Genomic DNA, 21,502 nt, shown 5'->3' with positions numbered 1-21,502 from the left:
CTGAAAATAGTCATCTTTTCTCTTTGCAGAGTGTGTGTGTGTGTGTCTTTTTCTTTTCCAGTCTGACGTTTGTTAAATCTGGTCTGGCTTTTTCATTGGTAACGATGGGAGAAAGGATGTGAAAAATACCATACCTCATCAAAGGCTTGCTCATGTAATTAGGCAGCTCACTGTGCAGCTCCAGAGCTGGGACCTCCATGTGCCACATGGATCTCTGCTGCAGAACAGCTCCCTCCTGCCTCCCTTCATCTCCGCCGCCTCCTCGGAGATGTGGCAGCAGCTCTTTGGGGACAGTATTTCATGTCCTGTTGCATGCAAGGAGCGGGGAATCCCAGAACTGGGGTCCCTTTCCTCAGCCTGATGGCTTGGACCCCATTCCCTGTCAGTGGGGAAATTCCGTGGGTTTTCCAAGCTGGAAGTCACAACCTGCCCAAGGTTTTGGTGTTGGGAACAGACCCCAGGCCTGACTCCGAGCCAAAACCCACGCTTGCCAGCCTCATCTGCTTCTCTCCAGCATTACCTGCTTGGCACAGGAGTTATGGGGACGGAGTTGTAATTAAATTGTTTCCTGAATCCAGCATGTTAATAGCGGCTCAATTAGATGGGACTCGGGTGATTCCCTGTGAATGAACGAGTGAGGCTGGGGCTGTCCTCACCAAAGGCAGCTCAGAAACGTGCTGCCTCTTGACCTGCTCTTGAGTGCTGGCACGTCCTTGTCAGTGCACGGGCTCGTCTGGCGCAGGGCTGCCAGATATAGTCCAGAGGTGGGTTTATTTTTATTTTTCATTTTTTTTCCTCTTGATGCTTTCGCTGCTGGGTGCTGTAGCATGAGCCCGCCTGTACAATAGTAGCTGAACCGTTCATTCTTCTCCTTCCCTGCGTCCCTGTGGCTGCCACACATGACGAAGGAGCAAAAACAATCTAGTGGAGTGACTCATCCCTTCAGAGAAGGTGGGATAAGAGCGACAAGAGACAGTGAGCAGAGAAGCAGCATCCGCAGGGGAGCTGGGCTGGGCTGTGCTGAAGCTGCCCAGAGTCTCCTCTGGCTGGTCGTGCTGGAGACCATCAGGTCATCCCTGATTTGTGAGAACCAGTTAAGAAATTGCCTGATGCAACATTTCCTAAGGGCAAAGGTGATTTATTTCAAACACAAAATCTGCTGTTTCTCGGTCTGTAGGTTTGTCTCAGTTCTGAGCTGTATCTTGGATGCTCAGTGGAAGGTGAAGAGATGGAAGAGCTGAGTCTGGCTCAGGAGGATTTGCCACATGATTGAGATGCTCCTGTGGCTTGTAACCACAGTGCTCTCCAGGTTCCTTCAGCACAGCAGGTTGCCCTGAAAGTCTAAGGGGTTATAGTGCTTCAAAACCAGCTTCTGGGGTGTTTGGCATCCCTGTAAATCCATTGTTGGTAACTTCAGGGTGGTGGAAATTGAGTTTAGAGTCTCTGTTTCCTTTCTCTCTTAGATCAACGAACTCAGCAATGTTCCCGTCCCTGTCATGTTGATGCCCGATGACTTTAAAGCCTACAGTAAGATTAAGGTGGACAATCATCTATTCAACAAGTAAGTAGGTGCTTCCCAACTTGTTTGTCTCTATAATTAGAGCTCTTTGCTGTGGGCGAAACTGGTGTGGTGAAAGCCTTTTGGTTTGTTCCCTGTTGTAATGCCTAGAGGATGTGATGTGGGGGACACATGCCCCCCAGAGCACCATCAGGACGTGGCGAGGGGTCACTCTATCACTGAGATTTGTGGTTTGGTTTATATTTAATGCTTCATTTTCACTGAGTTTCCCAGGGATCAGGTCTGAGAGCGGGAATGTGATTCAAAACTTTGTCTTCTCTGGCACCCACCATTTGCAGTAGCTGCTCTTCCCTCTTCTCCTGCAGAGATTTTAGTTTCCTACACATTGGTGCAAAGGATTCTCATTGAGAATGAGGTGACAAAATCTCCCTCTGTGTCCAGGCAGGACCATCCTCTCTGCTGCTTCCCATGGGATAGAATAAGGGCTCTGATAGGGAGGAGATGCAGCATCTCCCAGCGATGGGGAGCGTTCTCTGTTGTCCACTGGGGAGGCCCCGTTCCCAGCTGGTGAGGGCTGGCAGCAAAGCTCATTGGAACAGTTGGGACTGGTCTGGAACATGCCAGACTGGAGCTGATTCACCCCATCTCCTTTGCGTTCTGGGCGAGATGGTTTGTCTTGTGTTGACCTTTCTTTTGACGCACGAGTGATCTGATCTGATCTGAAATCAGACCCCCCCCCCCACCTCCCTCTTCTTTCCTCCAGCTTTTCATCTCAAGCAGTACCAGTGTGTTGCAGGGGGCAGCTGTGTTACTGAAGGGAACAAAGCAACAAAGGAGGAGGGAAGAGGGAAATTATTCTGTCAAATCTGTGCTTGTGACAGGGGAGATTGTTCTGCAAGGCCGGCATCCTCATCCAAAGAGCCCCTTAGTCAAAAGCTGGATCCTGCAAGCATTTCTAGGAACAGATGACTTTTATAGGCATCCAAAGAAACAAACTGCCCTAGCGAGGGTAAAAACTTGCAGAATAGGGCAGGAGGGGGCTTGGGTGTCCTGGGAGGGGGTTAGCAGTAAAGTGGAATAAGAATTAACTTTGATTTCACAAACTGATCATTGCACAAGAATATCTTTTCTGCTTTGCCCTAGGGAAAACTTGCCAAGTCGCTTTAAATTTAAGGAGTATTGTCCACTGGTGTTCCGAAACCTCCGGGAAAGATTTGGGATTGACGATCAAGACTACCAGGTACCGTCTCTTCTCTCCCTGCCCTCCTTCCACCTTTCCCTAGGACAGAATAACCAAGTTGGTAAAGAATCTACAATATTGATGTTCTCGTGTGGTCACTTTTTTATGGGCTTATAAATGGGATTTGAATGGTTTTCCCATAATGTTGGGGGAATAGATCTTGCTGTGCCAGGGCCTGGGCAATGGCAGAAAGAGAAGATGGTCCCTGCTCCAGAGCCCTTCGAGTCTGGGCATGAAGGAAGAGGCAGCAGATGGTTGCAGACAGGCGGCAGCTCGAGGATAACGATGATCTAGTGCAGAACATCTGCAAGGAAAATGAGTCTGTTGTATTTTTTACAGATTTGGGTGCTCTTTTAACCCTGTGTATGTGCTGTTGAATTGGGTTTGTTGAGGTGGCTGCTGCTTCGGGATTTGTCCCCCGAGGCCGGAGGCTCAGTCTTGCCTTGGAGGGGAGAAACAAGGCAGAATGGGCTTAAATCCAGTGACAGAGAGATGTGGCAGCTCTTGCTGCTGCAGCAGGGCTGCCCTGCCACACACAGTGTGTAGTTTCAGGCAAGCAAGAGGCGTGTAGTAGCCTCAGAGACCTCTTAAAAGAGGGAAAAGCCAGCGCGGCAAAAGCGGGTGGCTTTGATAGCTGCGTGGCCTTTAGCAGCCTGAGTGTTAGGTAATTAAACCCCGTATCTTTGGCACTCGGCTGCAGTTGATAAAGGCTGGCGAGAGGCCAGCTCTGCCTGGTCCAGGGCTTCTGCTGAAATACTCCCTGGAATCTGCTCAGCCCCAGAGAGGCCCGTTAGCGCTGGAGCCGGAGGGTGCAGGCTGCTCCCTCTCCCCCTCCTTTGCTTCACCCACAAACCCAGCCGTGCTCCCTCCTGCTGCCTGCACTCTGGGGAGAGGAGACAGGAGCAGAAGCTGTTCCTGCTCATCCCACCAAACTGCTTCCTTCTGGTACTGTGTGTGTGTGTGTGTGCCTGTGCCCACATATGTCCATATATACACCCTCCCCAAGCATGACAGAATTCTTCATGATTATATGTAGGTTATTGCCCAATCTGCCGTTTCAAGGTTAATATAACGAAGAGATCTGTTTTCTTACTCATGGTGTGACACTGGGTCTGCTTGATCTAGTCTCTGGTCTCATGTGGTGTGGACCAAGGAGCAGATGTGGAGCACCTGCATCCCCTCCTCTGCCCCTCGTTCCTAGGCCAAGGGGGGACATGCTGGTCCCTCTGGGAGAAGAGCTGACCTCTGAGGGTACCAAGCTGGGTGTTTGGGGCTTTTTGCCAGGCCCCATCCTGCTCTGCTGCCTGTTCTCAGGCACGCTGGGCACTCTGAGGGTGTGTGCTCCAAGTGAGACACGTTTTTCCCAGCAGAACTGACAGTCATCTTTGCTTCTCTTCTGCAAGGGGCCAGCCAGCCCCAGGAGGAGCAGTAAATGCTGGCGGCTGCCTCCTGTTTGCCTGGCATGGCTCTGGCCTGGGTGACTGCCCGTCTGCTGACGGAGCCCAGCATTAGGATGCAGGTGGCATTTGTTGTGCCCGTGTGTGCTCAGTGCCTTTTAATTACCTGCGAGCTGCGCACGCTCATCTCTCCTGCGTGTGATGGAAGATCTCTTCTTATTCTCAGGACACGGCTGCTCAGTCCACGCTTTTCTTGAGCACGTGCCTGTTAGATTATTAATTTTATTTTTTCCCCTCCTACCACCAGGCCCGCTCTCCAGGCAGCGACTGGTTTTGCCAGGAGGAGCAGTGCCGTTGCCTCGGGGTCTGTTGACAGCCCTTGGTGCCAGGCTGCGTGTGGCTCCTGCGGCGATGGCTTGGCCAGCAACACCCTGCCCCTGGGGCTGCCTGTGCCAGGGAATGACTGTGTGCTGGCTTCCTCCATACCCTTCATCACACTTGCATGCAGTGGAGTCATTAGCTCCTAATTATTTTTTCTCCCAGTCCATCCACTATAGTGTATTTTAGACATTTTCTTCTCGGTTTCTTTTACGATCAGAACCATGTGAAGTAACTCACGTAGAAGCACCCACAATCCTGGTGGCTCTCAATTATCATTTATGCCTTACCTATTGCTCTGAAGGATTGATTCTCCCATCCCTGGGGTACAGCAGTTTGGCTTTTTAAAAGTGTCCAGCTAGAACAGAAAGCAGAAAATGTTCGTTGAGCTAAATTCAGGTGGGTAAAACTTGATGGCTTGAGTGGGAATGGAGCCAGGATGCTAAATATAACACCCGAACTCTGGAAGAGGTGGGAGTGACAGGAAGGGAACAAAGTAAACCTAAGGGCTATGAATTTGGTAATGTCCATATGTGGTCATGGTTTCTGCTTCTCATCTCCTCTAGAAGAAAAGCTCTGTGGTTTTGAGGTGAGGGGGTGATTAAACTATGTAGCACAGACTCATTTGCAAATGTCAGCAAGAAGCAAAGGGTGGGTTTTTTTTGTTTGCCTTTATTTTCCTGACGGTTTCCAAAGCCCTTGGCAGGAGTAGAGTTTTTCCCCTGCTTCATTAAAGTTTTAAAAGCTTTAAATGCTTCATTCTGAAAGGAAACCTCTCGGCTCACTTGCAGCGTGACACGGTAAATCCTTCTTTCTGCATGTCTGGGTGTGTGGAAGAGCAGGCTCCCTCTGGTGTCTGCTCCTCAGAGAGCTGGGGGACACAGAGAGCAGTGTAAGTGGCAGCTAAAAAAATACATCCTGAAACGCATTGTCCAGCCCTGAGATCATGAAAATCACATCTACCTTGAGCTACCAACCACTGCCCAGGTGTCAGGTGGTGGAGATGGAAGGCGGTTGCTGAAAATGATGATGATGATGATTCAAGGATTGGAGCATCTCCCTTATGAGGAGAGACTGAGAGAGCTGGGACTCTTTAGTCTGGAGAAGAGAAGGCTGAGGGGAGACCTTATCAATGCCTACAAGTATCTCAAGGGAGGGTTGAAGGAGGAGGGAGCCAGACTCTTTTCAGTGGTTCCCAGTGAGAGGACGAGGGGCAACGGGCACAAGTTGGAACAGAAGAGGTTCCACTCAAATATGAGGAGAAACTTCTTCACGGTGAGGGTGGCAGAGCCCTGGAACAGGCTGCCCAGGGAGGGTGTGGAGTCCCCTTCTTTGGAGATTTTCAAGACCCGGCTGGATGCTCCTGAGTAACATGCTCTGACAAGCTCTGGGCAATCCTGCTTCAGCAGGGGAGTTGGACTAGATGATCTCTATGGTCCCTTCCAACTCTAGAAATTCAGTGAAATTCAGTGAAAAAGTGGTGGAGGAAACAAGGCAGGAGACCAGTGACCTGGTTGGGGGTTAGTCTGGAAGGTGGGAAGAGCAGTGGCTCTGAGGGTGGGATGAGGCTCCCAGCGAGTGCCCTGCCTGGGGAGAGGCATCGGAACAAGGAACTCCTCCTGTGGCTCAGGGGACATGGGGGACACTCGCCCTGCAGTTTGCTTGGGATTTTCCAATTGTGCTGCAAGTACGAGGAGAAGCCGCAACGTCTCGTTGCTAAGGGTGGAGACAGGGATGTAAAGGCAGATGCTGCTGGTTGTCGGAAGAACAGCCGAGCTATTTATACTCTCAGCCTTTTTCGTCCGATTGTAAGAATAGCAGGGGCTGAGGGTGGCTTTTGGTTTCAGGATGACCTGTAAAGAATTCCCAAACAATGAGAATTTTCCTGATTTAGGCTGCTTTTTGATGGAAAAGAAGGCAGGCCATGTAATTCATTTTGTTCTGTTTTCCCTTAAACCTTGAAAGTGTCCTGACTGTTTTTAAATTCCCAGGAGGAGATGCTATAAGCAGTCTTGCCCTGTGTATAACTGCCTCTTTAAAAACCCCTTAGTAAAAAAGTCTTCCAAAATGCCCATCAAATGTTGGAGTAAAACGTGTAAATGGAGAGAAGGCCAAGATGGAAGCTCTAAACTCAATATCCAGACTTCTAAAGAGCTGGGTTGACCTTGGTAGTGCTGAACACTCGAGGGTTCTTGCTTTAATTAATCGTCACGACTGTGGTGTGTGTGTGAGTGTGCTCTGAACCTCGGCCAGGACATGGTTACAAAGGTGGAGCACAAAGCCCCTGAGATGTCTGTTGTTCCAGGTCCAGGTTGTGGAGCTGTTTCTGGTCACCCCTGTCTCATCCGCATCCCAAGACTGGCTCTTCTGTTTTTTTCTCCAGGGGGGTGGCAGCTCCTGCCTCTCCTCCCCACTGTTTTTTGTTCTGGTTCCCTCAGAACTCGGTGACACGGAGCGCCCCGGTGAACAGCGACAGCCAGGGCCGATGTGGGGCCCGGTTCCTCACCACCTACGACAGGAGGTTTGTCATTAAGGCGGTGTCGAGCGAGGACGTAGCAGAGATGCACAACATCTTAAAGAAGTACCATCAGGTACGGTGAGTCTGGAACCCCGGGAGGGGAGGTGACAAACACCTTGGGGAGCATCTGGTGACATTTGCTGGGGAACCGGAGCTTGGATTCACAGCGTGCGACCTGGCAGAGCTGGCAAATAGCTTTTGCAAAAGAAAACAGTGTTCCTTAGCACCTGAGAGCCAATTATGGCGCAGCTGCCTGTTTCTTTGCAGCGCTGAGCCCCTTCACAGCTCACCCTGTTCCTTACATCAATGAATTATGGATCGCTGGTACCTGAGATCTGCAAACACGCTCCTAATTCGACCCTTTGAGTTAGACTTTCCAGAGGGACCAAGGAGGAGACAGTTTCATGCAGCAGGGAAGGAGTTGGGGGGGAGCAAAGTGGGACAGCTGGAAATGTTCTACCTTGGTCCACGTTATCTGCCCATCCATCTGCATTTTACTTTCAGATCTACTCACGTAACCACAAGAAGTGGGGTTGGCCACTGCCAGTAACTTGCCCGGCTGAGACTGGGTGAGGGATGTGCACACCCAGTCTGTTCCAGCAGGCGGGACACACACACAAATGGGATGCTGTGTCTTGGCTCAGGGCTGGAAGATGCTTACAATGCCCAAACTTGCTTTTCTTGACACCTTAGGAGCCATTTGCAACCCTCCTTCCCTTTCACATCGGTGTCAGGTGGCTGGAACTGGAGGCTTCGCTATCAGCTTTGGTGGGAGATGGGTTTTGTGTGACAGTACTGTCTTTCTCTGCCCTTCCCTTCCCCGTTCTCCTCCAGTTCATCGTGGAGTGTCATGGGAACACCCTCCTGCCCCAGTTCCTGGGCATGTATCGGCTCACCGTGGATGGAGTGGAGACCTACATGGTGGTTACCAGAAACGTATTTAGTCACAGGCTGACTGTGCACCGGAAATATGACCTGAAGGTGAGGGTTTGGAGGCCAAACACTCCTTTTCCAGGAGGGTGGGAGTTGGTCTTTGTCACACCTACTTGACAAGGTCCTGGGCTTTGCTTTTTTGTTCAGGGGATTAGATTCTGGGGGCTCTGGATGGGGCTTCAGTTGAGGTTTAATTGTGTTTCCCTATCCCAAGTGGCCTACAGCTCTCCAGGTAGATCTGTAAGTCTGTCTCAGGCATGAAAAAGGGATTGACCACGGATTTTAAAAATACTTTCATTATTTTTCTGCGTGGAGGAATTAAATGGTGTCAATGGATTCTTTGGGAATGGTGCAGCAATTCTCTTTCCTTCATTCTTTTTTCAGGGCTCAACAGTATCCAGGGAAGCAAGCGATAAAGAGAAGGTATGGACTGTTCCTGGCCAGCCTTTCCTTCCTCCTAGTGGTTGGAAGCAGATGGGATCCAACTGACTTCCCTTTTCCAAAGGTGTATTGAGCAGGGGATATTAAATTAAACTGCCTGGGGGACAATCCCACAAGTGCCAAACCCCCACGTTAGTGCAATAGATCTGTAAGTCTGTCTCAGGCATGAAAAAGGGATTGACCACGGATTTTAAAAATACTTTCATTATTTTTCTGCGTGGAGGAATTAAATGGTGTCAATGGATTCTTTGTGAATGATGCAGCAATTCTCTTTCCTTTATTCTTTTTTCAGGGCTCAACAGTATCCAGGGAAGCAAGCGATAAAGAGAAGGTATGGACTGTTCCTGGCCAGCCTTTCCTTCCTCCCAGTGGTTGGAAGCAGATGGGATCCAACTGACTTCCCTTTTCCAAAGGTGTATTGAGCAGGGGATATTAAATTAAACTGCCTGGGGGACAATCCCACAAGTGCCAAACCCCCACGTTAGTGCAATGGTGTCTTCGTGGAAGGATTTCTGTGATTTCCTCATAGTGCTCCCTGGGTACCAGACCGAGTCAGCTGGTAGCTTTTGCAACAGATGCTTTCATAGTGCCAAACCCCCACGTTAGTGCAATGGTGTCTTCGTGGAAGGATTTCTGTGATTTCCTCATAGTGCTCCCTGGGTACCAGACCGAGTCAGCTGGTAGCTTTTGCAACAGATGCTTTCATAAACCAGAGCAGCTTCTCTCAGATTCTTGGTGTGTCTCAGCGTGTCTGTAAGGTTAATTTCTGGGGCCGTTAGGGAAACTTAGGACTTAAGAATCCTGCCCCTGCAAAACTTTGGTTGTGATGCTGCTCTGAAAAGTCCCGTTGAAATCACGGCAGTAACTCATGGTACTGCATGTTTTGCACGTGGGATTTTCAGGTTTGGGAGCACAGAGTTGGTTTACTCCATCCTGCTCTGAAATTACACCTCTGGCACGAGCCGAGGAACTCCCATTTACACCGAATGCTTTGGTGTCAAAGCACAACTACATCGTGCCCAAGCGTCCCTGGCTTGCTGGCTGTTTACTGGAGCTTTTTCTGCTTATGCAGTGTGTCTCAGACCATTCATATTAGATCTATATAAAGCCACCGCACGTATGTCATTTTAAGAACAAAATAATTTAATTCCCAGCTGCACAAAGGGGTTGTGTGTTCTTCCATAGCCCTGAGAAATCCTCAGGGCCTGCTGCAAGCGGATTCCTCAGCAAGAAGTGGTTTTAATTTTTTCCTCAAGCCTTTAGGGAGAGAAGCATTTTTATTTTTTTTTTCAAGCCCTCCCCCCTTCCAGAAGCCAACAAAATGCTTTTCTTTTCTATTCTGGGAGCTGGTTGGACCGTCTCTGGCTGGAGCCCAACTGTGGAGTTTTCAGCCTGCAGCACATCTTCCCGGCGGTCTCTAAAGTTGAGTTACTCTCTGTGTCTCCCTTCAGTTCCCCCCCGGGTACAGCTCAGCACGTGGATTCATTGACAGATACTGTGCTGTGCCCGATGGCACTTTCATACTTAGTGGAGAGGATGAGACACTTCACCTTATAAACAGGCAAAAGACCCTGGTGCCACCCCACGCTCGGTCTCTGGGTGCTCAGTGTATGGATCAGTGTCCCAGCCTTCCCCCCAAAAAGTCAGGGTTTGGAGAATTTAACGCAGGTTTTTCATTGCAGGCCAAGGACCTACCAACGTTCAAGGACAACGACTTCTTGAATGAGGGTCAGAAGCTGCACGTTGGAGAAGAGAGTAAAAAGAACTTCCTTGAAAAGCTGAAGCGGGATGTGGAGGTAGAGCTTCCCCAGGGACAGCTTTATTCTGTCTCCCATAACTGGATCCTCACTGAGGCCTCTGGCTCCAGGGGGGCAGCAGTGACTGAAAAAAAAGAAGTAATTCGTGGGTCAGTCAAGAAAATAGTCAGGGTGGCTGGTGGAAGTGGACATATGAGCTCGTGTAGATTCTCTGGAGTCTTATAAGGGTTTAGCTCTCACTACAGCCTTTGCTTAGGGAGGTTCTGGCAGGGTGGGACTGAGGGTTTCTGATCCCACGTGGATGCTGTTTCTCACTCATCTCTTTCTCCCAGTTTTTAGCTCAGCTGAAGATTATGGACTACAGCTTGCTGGTTGGGATCCACGACGTCGACCGAGCAGAGCAGGAAGAGATGGAAGTGGAGGATCGGGCAGAGGATGAGGAGTGTGAGAACGATGGTCTGGGAGGCAACCCCATTTCCTCCTATGGCACCCCCCCTGACAGCCCTGGCAACCTCCTCAACTACCCTCGCTTCTTCGGGCCCGGAGAGTTCGATCCTTCCGTCGATGTCTACGCCATGAAAAGCCACGAAAGTGAGTATGAGTATGAATATTGCCCTGAGGAAGGTCTTGGAGGACAGAGGAGGTGTCCCCTGGTCTGTCTGGGCTAAATAGAGGAAGAGAACTGTCCACAGAGAGAGAGAGAGACACCCTGCCATGTCTCTCCTTTGCTGTACGGTCCGTTGTGTGAGTTGGAGTGGGTAGAAGTGATGCTTGGAGGGTTCAGAGAGTGTGTGGGTCTCTGGTGTGCTGTTTCCAGTCGTTCTTCTCTGCTGTTCCACAGCCTCCAGCTGCCTCGCTTTCTCTGCTGGTTGCAGCAAACCAAATCTGCCCTGTATTTCTGAAAAAAGGGGGTGCAGCTGGGCTTTGCTCACAGCTCAAGGGTGTGCTAGCGACTCTCTTGCCTTGCTAGGTGCCCCCAAGAAGGAAGTGTACTTCATGGCCATTATAGACATTCTTACGCCATACGATGCGAAGAAGAAAGCTGCACATGCTGCCAAAACGGTGAAACACGGGGTAAGCAGCCTCCTGCCTGCAGGGAGGATGGGCTTTGGGGCTTCTGCTTTGCCTGCCTGGGTGTCTCTGATGTCTCCTGATGCTGATTTTTCTACCAGTATGGAAATTCTCCAGTGATCCTGTGCCCAAAACCAGCTCTTCCCTCACTTGCTGTCTCCTCAGACTGTCTTGGAAGGGCTTTCCCTCTGGTTGGTTGGAGGTGACTTGTATTTACGTCCCAGTTTGGGAGGTGCTTGATTTCCCTGCACCAGCAGAGGGGGAACGGACCGGCTGCAGGGAGATGTCCTACCCTGTCCCCTTCCTGGGGCCAGTCCTGTTCCCTGGCAGCAATCCCAAAATTCCCAGAAAGGCTTGAGAAAATCCTAGAAAGCCTGAACTTCCCAAAAGGGCTTGAGAAAAGCTTGGAAAGCCTGAACTTCCCAAAAGGGATTTGGAAGAGGTTAGCAGGACATGGAGTTTTTCATGCTCCTTCCAAATCTTCTCTAAACCATAAGGGAACAAATGTGATGCTTGGAGTCAGTGGTCTGCAGAAGATCTAGCTGGAGCTAAAATCAGTTTTTTGGGGGGGATCTCTCTAGATACTGTTTTTCCCCAGATCTTGGATGTTGTTAGGGGTCTTGCCCAGCAGAGCCAGGTTGTGGTGACACGATGGCTCCCTCCCTCCCTCCCTCCCTTGCCAGGGTCTGCCCTTCCAGGAGGGGGTTGTGACTTGTCTCCTCTCTGCCTTGCAGGCTGGGGCAGAGATCTCCACCGTGAACCCAGAGCAGTACTCGAAACGCTTCAACGAATTTATCTCCAATATCCTGACATAGTCGTCTCCAGCCTTCAGCGAGAAATGAAGAGAAGAGGGGGCTACTTCCAAACAGAGAACGCAGCCTGTGACACTAAAACAGACACTGTAGCAGCATGTGGGGTGTGCGTGTGTGTGTGTGTGTGTGTGCAAGAGCGAGTGTGTGGCACTGTGTGACTTAAGAGAAAAAAAACTAATTCTAGGTGCACCCTCCAACAGTCCACTTGACCCAGGTGGAAAAGTGGGTTTTTATGTTACAAGAAGTGCCCAGACATAGATTTTGAGGGCTTTTTAAAACAAGAAAAAAAAGTGCATTGTTTCAGCACTGCTCTTTCTAATGACGTTTTCTCCTCTCTGATCCAGAGAATCCCACAGGGATACGAGACGTGGCACTGTCTGAAAGGGGTCGCTCTAGATCACGGTCAGTGGGAGTGAAGCAGTGCCTGATTCCACAAACTACTACTTTTTTTTCTTTTTTCTTTCTTTTTTTTTTTTTTATTATTGGACTGTCTTTACCAGAAAGACATACAAGCCCTTTTATTTCCCTCTTGGTAGGAATTGGAAGGAAAATAGCTCATCATTTCAAGGATGGAAAATATTACTCTGATAAGGAGGAGTCGCTGAACTTTAGGTAAATTCAGACTGGGACACTTTATATTTTTTTGGTTAATTTAAGTAACAAAAAACTTTCTTTTTTTTTCTTTTCTTTTTTTTTTTGTAACTGCACTTGATTTACAAGAAAGACGAGGGAAATGAACATCTACCAAAGATGATCGCTTCAAAAGGTGTAACTCCTAGAACCTAAAAAAACCACAAAAAAACCAGTGTGAGAGGTAGTAGAGGCATTGAACAACCTCAGATAATAACGTGCTCGGACCCGTTGTGCTTTAAATTGGCCAATTATGAGGATTTCCTAAGAGAAAAGAGAAAAAAAAACAAAAGAGAAATAACAAAAGCATTTTGTACCTGTAGATACGGGATAGTATTGACTATCTGGAAGGTTTCCCTCAGTCAGGAGCTGCCGTCTCTCTTAGATCCCAGCTTCACGCCGCGGTTCTGCCAGTGTTAATCTAGCTAATGTTCAGTCTTCCTTCCTCGCCCCATCTGCAACAGGTACTTGAATTTGTTTCCCGACGGGAGGTTCTTTGCTTAGTGGGTGTAATTTTTTTTCCATGGCAATGTGACTTGCACACGAAGGAGTTGGACTGGTTACCGGTGGGGAGTGCTGGGAGCTGTGACTGGAGCCAGTTCCGCCGCTCGAGAGGACTCGGGACTTGAGCTGTGATTCTTTTGACTCTTCTCTGCTCCGTTCCCCTCCCGAGAGCCACAGTCGAGGAGTGGAAACGTTTGAACACTTGGCGCCAGATTATTTTCTCCCCCCGACTCTTAAGGGATTGGAACTGATTTGTGTGACTGAATAACGTCCTGTTTTGTCTCCAGAAAGCTTGTAATATTTTTCACAGCCAAGCTTGTCAGACGCGCGTTGGGTTTCGTTAGCTCTGCTGCACAACACTTACAAATCTTTTGGTTCTTTTTGGTTTTTTCTTTTTTTTTCTTTTTTTTTTTTTAAATTTTTCTTTCCGAGCAGGATTTAGCGTTTTGAACAAAACCTCTTGCAGTTGAAACATGTCGCTTATCTGCCTTGAAACTGTTTTTTCACATATGCCTTTGTTTGGGGAATCCGCTGTTGGGAATGTCTGTCCTGTGCTGTAACGCGTGCTACAGTTTGCTGTGTGGAATTTGGTCCTTTTGAGAGAAAACTGGTGCTCATCACATCCCGGTAACTTCCCTAGACTTAACACTAGCTCTGGTCTGGATTCGGAATGTGGGCTTGGGGTTGGTTTTGGCTTTTTTTTTTTATGATCATCCCCACATTCGTGACGTGAATCCCACAGGTCTCAACTTCCAAGGGGACAAAAAGGGGGCTGATGTTTCAGCCCGTACGAGTGCACTGTAAATAGAGTCTGAAAAATGAATATTAGGGCTCAGAATGGAATATGAATTTCTTTTTTCCCACAGGTCTCAACTTCCAAGGGGACAAAAAGGGGGCTGATGTTTCAGCCCGTACGAGTGCACTGTAAATAGAGTCTGAAAAATGAGTATTAGGGCTCAGAATGGAATACGAATTTTTTTTTTTATTATTATTATTATTATTCATTCATGGGTCATTCCCTTTGCCGTGGGACAAATTTTTTTTCTGCCACTGTCGTCCAGTCCCTCCCCTGTGTGATGTGGGGGCTCACACACCGCTCTCGGGGGGGGCAGAGACTCTCGTGTCGCTGGAAAAGCCACGAAACAAACGCAGCTATGAGAATCCTTAAAAAAAAAAGGGAGGACTTAGAGGGTATCATCAGCTTAGTTTTGTGGGCATTATATCGGTTGCTTTTCTCTTAAACAAGAAGCACTTAAGTTTACTGTCAATTAGAAATTAAATACCGGTCACTTTTTTTTTTATTCTTGACAGTTTTAAAAATCCGCATTGAATCTGCAACTTTGGCCTGGTAAGTTTGCCCTTCTCCTCTTGGGAAACTGGCTTGGACCTTTTTAAACTGTTTCTCTTGAAATCATGTATTAAAAAAGATGAGGAAAAAAGGGGGGAGGAAGAGAAGAGAGAAGGAAATTGGTGGACTGCAGGCAGCCTGCAGCGAGACACCACGAAACAAACACCCCAAAGAGAGGAGGTGAATGATGAATCTTAACGTTGCTTGGAGCAACAGCCTCATTCCCTGAGTTTCACAAAGAGGAATGAAATGAAAAAGCAGGTAGTTCCTGCAGGAATCCTTACAGAAGTCGCGATTGGAAGGGCTGGAGAGCAAGTTCACTCTATTTTCTTATTCCACTCCAAGGAAACTCCTGCTGTAGAATTCAATTGGCTGCCTCTGGCTCGAGTGAGACCGAAAAGCCCCATAAACTCCATTCACTTTAGCACTTCCCCAGTTCCGCCACTTCTGTCAAGTTGCCATACTGTGTGTATTAAAGTAATTAAATGCAATTCTCTCACTTAATGATGTATTACCCAGGTATGTAACTTTGTTTAACATACGCATTTTTGTATATTGTTTACATTTTGAAAGGTAGCATTGCGTTAAAAATGCTAATTTTTGTTTCTAGACAGTATTTTTATTACCAGAATAAGAAGTGAAGCTGCAAATATTTGATTCGTTTTTAAAAGGGACTTTTTTTCTTTTGGTTTTGTTGTTTTGTTTTGGGTTTGTTTTTTTTGTTGTTTGGGTTGGGTTTTTTTTTTTTTGTTTGGGTTTTTTGTTTTTTTTTTTAAATCTTGTTTTAGGTCACTTTTTTTAACTCGAGTATTTAAAAGGAGAACCCAGCCCTTTCAATTCTGGTTTTCCAACTGCTTGTGCTAGTTTGTTGTCTGTTTTCTGGTGTGAATTTAGTTCTAGTTTTGCTGAATGTAGATATTTCTGTCTGTAGCCTGTGCCCTGATGAACACTTTAGGCTGAAGCGCAGTTGACTGAAAACCACCCTGGGCTGTGGGCACCACGGCAGGCGGCCACATCGCTCCCATCCCGCTCAGAACATGGGATTTATTTATTTTTCCAAGAGATTTCAGAGATTTTGGTCAACTGGAGTTTTAAAAAAGAAAAAAAATAATCATAGCATGCGGCGTCTCTCTCCGACGCCCCGGAGCAGGGTGGTTTTTGGGTGAGAAGTGAACAGTGGGAGTTGAATTCCTGCCTGTGATGAGGTTCTTTCTGAGCACAGGGCCTGATCTGTCCAGATTTAAGACCAAAAAAAAACTGCTTTGAAGGTAGAGCTTCCATCTCCCCCCCGTGGATCTGGCTCCAGTGTGAATCAGAGTAAAGGGAGAGGTCAGGGGGGGTGTGGAATAGCAGTTTGGGTGCTGTTCTGCCCCAAAAATGCACTAGAAACCACAGGAGAACACATTGGGTCACCCTTTGGTGGGACCCCCCGTGTTCTGGAGGTACCAGGGAACACCCACCCGTGGGGTGGGCACCAGGAAAAAGGGCTGGGATTTGCTGTTTGTGTAAGAAAACTGTCAGCAGGAGGTGGCTTCTCACAGCAAGGAGCGGGTGGGATCCCTCCCGCCGGCCTCGTTACACGCCTCTGATTGACCTGGTTTTAATTAGAAAAGTAAAAACTCATCACGGGGAGAACTTCTGGGGTAGTAGGTGACTCCAGATTTCCTGCACAGGAGAGGCTCTACCTCCTGCCTCCCCCAGTCCCAGTTCCCAACTGGGATTATCATAAATTGGCAAAACCACTTCAAACGCTGCAGTCTCACTTCCTTTTTTTTGGGTGGAAACTCCTGGTTTTCCCCCTCCAGGGCGCTGCCACCCCTCCCTTTGGTGGAGACGTCACCTGGGGACTCACCTTTTAGCCCAAGGAAGGCCCAGTGTGAGGGTGTATGGTAGTCACAGGCCATGCCAGCCCCGGTGGGCCAGTGCCTCCCGTGGGTGACCACCCTGCAGTTTTACCGACGTTGCGCCGAGGTCAAAAGTGTTGAACCCCCAGGTGGTACAAACCTTTCCCTGCGTGTGTGTGTGTGTGTGTCCTAAACTTGGGTTTGCGGCACCGCGTTAACCCATCTGGGCCAGATCGTCCTTAAAAATAGCTCCAAAAACCAAACCAGCCCCCTTTCTCCCCCGCTGCACCCCCCTCCTCCCCCTTTCAGGTTTGCCCATCAACGACTTCCGCAGAGCCCTTCTCCGTGTTCCCCACTGATTTTCCCTTGCTCTCTGAAAGGAGTTATCTCTGTGCGATGGCAACGGCAGAGCTGAGGGAACCAGCTGCTGCTCAGCCCTATTTTCAGTGGGTTTTTCCCCTTTTTACCACTCGGGTGGTTTGTGTCGGGCTCGGTTTTTACCACGAGGTTTAAACGCAACTGGGAGCCAGTTGCCTCCAAGGGAGTGTTATTACACACAGGTCACAAGGGTGGGCAGGGCTAATCAGTGAGACCGGGGAAAAAAACAAAAACAAAAACAAAAGGAGTTATCTCTGTGCGATGGCAACGGCAGAGCTGAGGGAACCAGCTGCTGCTCAGCCCTTGTTTTCAGTGGGTTTTTCCCCTTTTTACCACTCGGGTGGTTTGTGTCGGGCTCGGTTTTTACCACACGAGGTTTAAACGCGACTGGGAGCCAGTTGCCTCCAAGGGAGCGTTATTACACACAGGTCACAAGGGTGGGCAGGGCTAATCAGTGAGACCGGGGAAAAAACAAAAACAAAAACCAACAATGTGAATAAATTAATCTCAAACTTTAAAAGGAAAAAAAAAAGCATTCTAGGTTTTTTTCACTGCTGTTTTTTAAATAGGAATTTTAAGTCCTCTGTGCTTGTCTGTTTGCTAGGAGCAGTTTGAGACACTGTTACTGTTTTGAAATGCATGCATGTTACAAGATGAGTCTCCAACCAGAGAAAAATAAAATTAAAAACTTTGTGTACATCTGTTCCTTCCCGCTGTCCTCTCTCGAGCGTTCGACTCCGTGAGGTACGTGGTCGTTCTAAAAAGTCCTACATGAACCACAACTGGAAAAGTCTTTATACGCGCCTGTAAAATGGGGGTTTTAAGTAAGAACTAATTTTACCAAGTCCTGGATTTGAGAATAAATAAGATTTGGCAGGAAAAAGCTAATACTGCCATGGTGTCTGAAGGAGTTGCTGACTCCCCAGGGTGCAACACACACCTCTGGGTGTGCTGAGGGAGATCAGCGTAGGTGGCTCAGAAAGAAACATAAACTCTGCTACCACCTAAAACCCAAGCTCCTTCCGACAGCTTTAGAGACAAGACCTGAATCCTGGTGTTCAGACTAAAAAAAAACCAAAAAGGAAAGTTCACTACAATAGAGTTTTATTTAAAAAAGTTCCGAGCAGACTGGGGTGTGAGACGTGTGAGCAGACGCTGGGCTAGTCCATGCGAGCCTTCAGGGTCCTGGTGGTGATCTTGTCTTTTTCACTAGAGGGGGAGAAGAGAAAACTATCAGTAAATCCACATTTAACACCTCCACGCAGACTGTCCCTTCGTTAGGACGCTGCAGTGTGTGCTGTGTTTGTTTGCTGGTGCAGATGGGGTCATCTCAACGTGGAGGTGGCCCTAAGAGCTGGGTGAACCCCATCCCCTGGGAGGTTCAGGACACAGGCTGCAGGGACACGGCCCCACCAGAACAACCTCCTTTGGAGGTCAGTCTGGAAGTTAATGTCGCACCCAGCTGTGACAAAGAGCATCCTCTTGGCCAGTGCTACCCAGTCACACCCCGAAATACTGCTGGGAAGGCTGCTGGGAATCCCTCTGCAGCAAGAGTCTAAGTCGGGGAGTCATTTTCCGTGGCTCCTGCAGTTCCAGCAACAGCCAGAGAACAGCCAGGAGAAATGCACCCCAAAATGGATAAAACCTTTCTGATGCTGCTGCTGGAAGGGAGCAGGGTCACAGCTTGTTAAATTCTACCTCTATTCCGTAGGGGAAGGGAGCAGCACTCACATTATGTGTACTACCACGCCCATGCCAGAGATGGCATCTCTGTCCACTGCGTTCAACATGGCCTGCGAGATGGTTTCGAAGAGGTGATCGGGTTCCTGAGGAACAGAAGCTGCTTTAGTTGGTGTAAAAATCGAATATCGAGTCAGCAGATTTTGGTTCAAACCCCAAAGTATCATCTAAGACGCTGCTGCACGATTTTTTCCCTGCGGGCTGCTATAAGCTACAGCCTCTTTGTTCTCCTGAGCTCCTTGGGGAAGAACCAAAGGATGGAGCTTTTCAACGGCCACTTTGTTCTCCTTGGAGAAGAACCAAAGGATGGAGCTTTTCACCCAACCCACGTGTCTCAGGTTAGAATCATAGAATTGCCCAGGCCGGAAGGGACCTCCAAAGGCCATCTAGTCCGACCCCCCCGCAGTCAGCAGGGACACCCCCAACTAGACCAGGTTGCCCAGGGCCTCGTCGAGCCTCTCCTTGAATATCTCCAGGGATGGGGCCTCAACCACCTCCCTGGGCAACCTGTCCCAGTGCTCCACCACCCTCCCAGTGAAGAACCCTCTCCTCATCTCCAGTCTAAATCTGTTCCCCTCCAGCTTGAAGCCATTGCCCCCCGTCCTGTCACTGCAGGCCTTTCTAAACAGGTTCTCCCCAGCCTTCCTGTAGCCCCCTTCAGGTACTGGAAGGCTGCTATTAGGTCTCCCCGGAGCCTCCTCTTCTCCAGGCTGAACAACCCCAGCTCCCTCAGCCTGTCCTCGGAGCAGAGGTGCTCCATCCCCCTGATCATCCTTGTGGCCCTCCTCTGGACCCTCTCCATCAGGTCCACGTCCTTCTGATATTGAGGGCTCCAGACCTGCCCACAATACTCCAGGTGAGGTCTCACCAGAGCAGAGTAAAGTGGCAGAATCCCCTCTCTGGACCTACTGGCAACGCAGCTTTTGATGCAGCCCAGGATGGGATTGGCCTTCTGGGCTGCAAGTGCCCACTGCCTGCTCATGTCCAGCTTCTCCTCCACAACCGGGTTCTCCGGTTACGAGCAGGAGGCTGAACCCCAGAAGGGGAGCTGAACTGGGCCCCCTCACTCACCATGTCTGGCTCCCAGAGGGACTCACACATGCCGTACATCTGCTCGGAGCAGGTACCGCTCACCACAAAGTCCTCGGTGACCATGGGGCAGCCGATCAGGTCTAGGGAGCAGATGAAAGGTTCGTGTGTTACAGGGTCCAGCCCGGCAATGACCGGTTCCGTGTAGTAAGGTCCAAACCTGTGAAGAACAACATGGCGTTGGCGCAGCTCCACACCCCACCTAAACATCCACACAAGGAGAACATCCCCCACTGATGCTTTTAGTGGGGGACCTTTTGGGTCAACCTGGAAGCACCCCCGCAATGGATTTAGCACGGCAAACAGATCACACTCGGAGAACATCCCCCACTGATGCTTTTGGTGGGGGACCTTTTGGGTCAACCTAGAAGCACCCTGCGATGGATTTAGCACGGCAAACAGATCACGCTTGTACTGCCACAGCATTATTGTAACAATACTCAATATTCTATTACAAGGAGGGTGAAGAGAACATTGTCACTGGATTGAACTCTCCTTTTGCCATCCCACAAGCTCACAAGGAGAACATCCCCCACTGATGCTTTTGGTGGGGGACCTTTTGGGTCAACCTAGAAGCACCCTGCGATGGATTTAGCACGGCAAACAGATCACGCTTGTACTGCCACAGCATTATTGTAACAATACTCAATATTCTTTTACAAGGAGGTTGAAGAGAACATTGTCACTGGATTGAAGTCTCCTTTTGCCATCCCACAAGCAGATGTTACAGAGCCCTCCTCAGCCTCCCACCTCCCAAAAATCAACTCCAGCAACCGCAGCCTTCGCTGACACACAAACAGTGACTCTGGTTTGACAGTTACCGTCTCTCGTACAGCAGGTTGGAAACCATGCTCATAAAAGTCTGAGGTTTGATCTGCCTGCCTTCCTTCAGCTCGTAGAGATTCAGCCTGAACTTCAGCCTCTGGGCACTGCAAGAGATGAGAATCAGCATTAGACAGAGCAGAAGCAGGTTCCTTTTTCTTTCATCTGCTCCCAGGCCTGAACTGTTCCACCGCACGCTGACAGATACCAGCTCCTGACACATGCCAGAGGCAGGCAGGAATTCCAGATGCAGCTCCTTTTATACTTGAAAGTTATTAAGTTTTAGTAGCGATGCCATCTTAAATCACATGCAGTTTTATTTAAAAATCTCCCAGCGAAGGGAGACCAAGCACCCCAGGGAACTATTATATCCCCCCTCACAAATAAGCAAAGACATTTTTCCTCAGGGTAAACTGCCACTTATTTTATTGTAAATATGCCTCTTACAGGCTCAGTGTGGGGACCAGGGGGGCAGGAGCCTCACTTACACCGTCTGCACGTCCGTGGCCAGTCCTGCCAACCCGATATACAGCCTTTCTCCCATAGGGAAAATCTTCTGGAAGTCTGTGGTCACCATCTGTGCTTGAATCCCAAACCTCCGGTCTGCCGCAATGGCCACGCAGTTCTTCCCCTTCATGGCCATTACCCCCCCGCCGTTATATGACATAATAGACTGGAGGAAAGAAGGGAAGCAGGTATTGCTGCTGAGGGTGGTGGAGCACTGGAACAGGTTGCCCAGGGAGGTGGCTGAGGCCCCTTCCCTGGAGATATTCAAGGAGAGGCTCGATGGGGCAACCTGGTCTAGTTGGGGGTGTCCCTGCTGACTGCGGGGGGGGGTCGGACTAGATGGGGGGACCTTTGGACGTCCCTTCCAGCCTGGGCAATTCTATGATTCTGTGATTCTATACTGCCGGGGCTGCGGTTTGGGGTGCACCCCCCCGCGCCGGTCCCTCGCTGAGGCTGAGGGGACCTCGGGTACCCCCCTCCGCCTGGCCTGGCCCGGCCCTGCGGCCCCGGGGCGGCGGGGGGAGGCCAGCACCGCTCTCCTTGCCGTTTTAGCTTGAATTTTTCACTCCTTTTC

The 21,502-nt window shown here is 49.4% G+C and overlaps 2 protein-coding genes across 6 annotated transcripts in view; one reads left to right on the top strand and one right to left on the bottom strand.

The window, feature by feature from the left end:
• The first annotated feature begins 1,456 nt into the window (after nucleotides 1–1,456).
• Nucleotides 1,457–17,002, top strand: PIP4K2B (phosphatidylinositol-5-phosphate 4-kinase, type II, beta). 5 transcript variants are annotated; one of them, XM_014959009.1, is made up of 12 exons: nucleotides 1,457–1,561; nucleotides 2,663–2,759; nucleotides 6,973–7,125; nucleotides 7,887–8,033; nucleotides 8,370–8,408; nucleotides 10,109–10,222; nucleotides 10,516–10,774; nucleotides 11,154–11,257; nucleotides 11,989–12,468; nucleotides 12,603–12,678; nucleotides 13,161–13,942; nucleotides 14,067–17,002. In XM_014959009.1, the coding sequence occupies exons 1-9, from the start codon at nucleotides 1,497–1,499 to the stop codon at nucleotides 12,067–12,069; spliced, it is 1,059 nt and encodes a 352-aa protein (XP_014814495.1). In that variant the 5' UTR covers nucleotides 1,457–1,496; the 3' UTR covers nucleotides 12,070–12,468; nucleotides 12,603–12,678; nucleotides 13,161–13,942; nucleotides 14,067–17,002. The 5 variants fall into 5 exon arrangements, with proteins under 5 accessions (XP_014814495.1, XP_014814491.1, XP_014814493.1 ...); XM_014959005.1 differs by having other exon boundaries at nucleotides 12,603–13,942; XM_014959007.1 differs by having other exon boundaries at nucleotides 11,989–12,678.
• Nucleotides 17,003–17,857: 855 nt separating this feature from the next.
• Nucleotides 17,858–21,502, bottom strand: part of PSMB3 (proteasome subunit beta 3) — a 6,725-nt gene continuing 3,080 nt past the window's right edge. Inside the window, exons 3-7 of the mRNA XM_014958943.1 lie at nucleotides 20,910–21,094; nucleotides 20,421–20,528; nucleotides 19,582–19,759; nucleotides 18,502–18,596; nucleotides 17,858–17,979 (exon numbers count right to left, since the gene is read on the bottom strand). Of these exons, the coding sequence (XP_014814429.1) occupies nucleotides 17,931–17,979; nucleotides 18,502–18,596; nucleotides 19,582–19,759; nucleotides 20,421–20,528; nucleotides 20,910–21,094 (615 nt within the window). The 3' untranslated portion in view covers nucleotides 17,858–17,930. The remainder of the gene's footprint in view (nucleotides 17,980–18,501; nucleotides 18,597–19,581; nucleotides 19,760–20,420; nucleotides 20,529–20,909; nucleotides 21,095–21,502) is intronic.

Source organism: Calidris pugnax, unplaced genomic scaffold (assembly GCF_001431845.1).
Source record: "Calidris pugnax isolate Ruff unplaced genomic scaffold, ASM143184v1 scaffold335, whole genome shotgun sequence".
Classification (NCBI taxonomy): Eukaryota; Metazoa; Chordata; class Aves; order Charadriiformes; family Scolopacidae; genus Calidris; species Calidris pugnax.
Note: the sequence above shows the minus strand (reverse complement) of the source record. Positions and strands in the feature narration are given on the sequence as shown.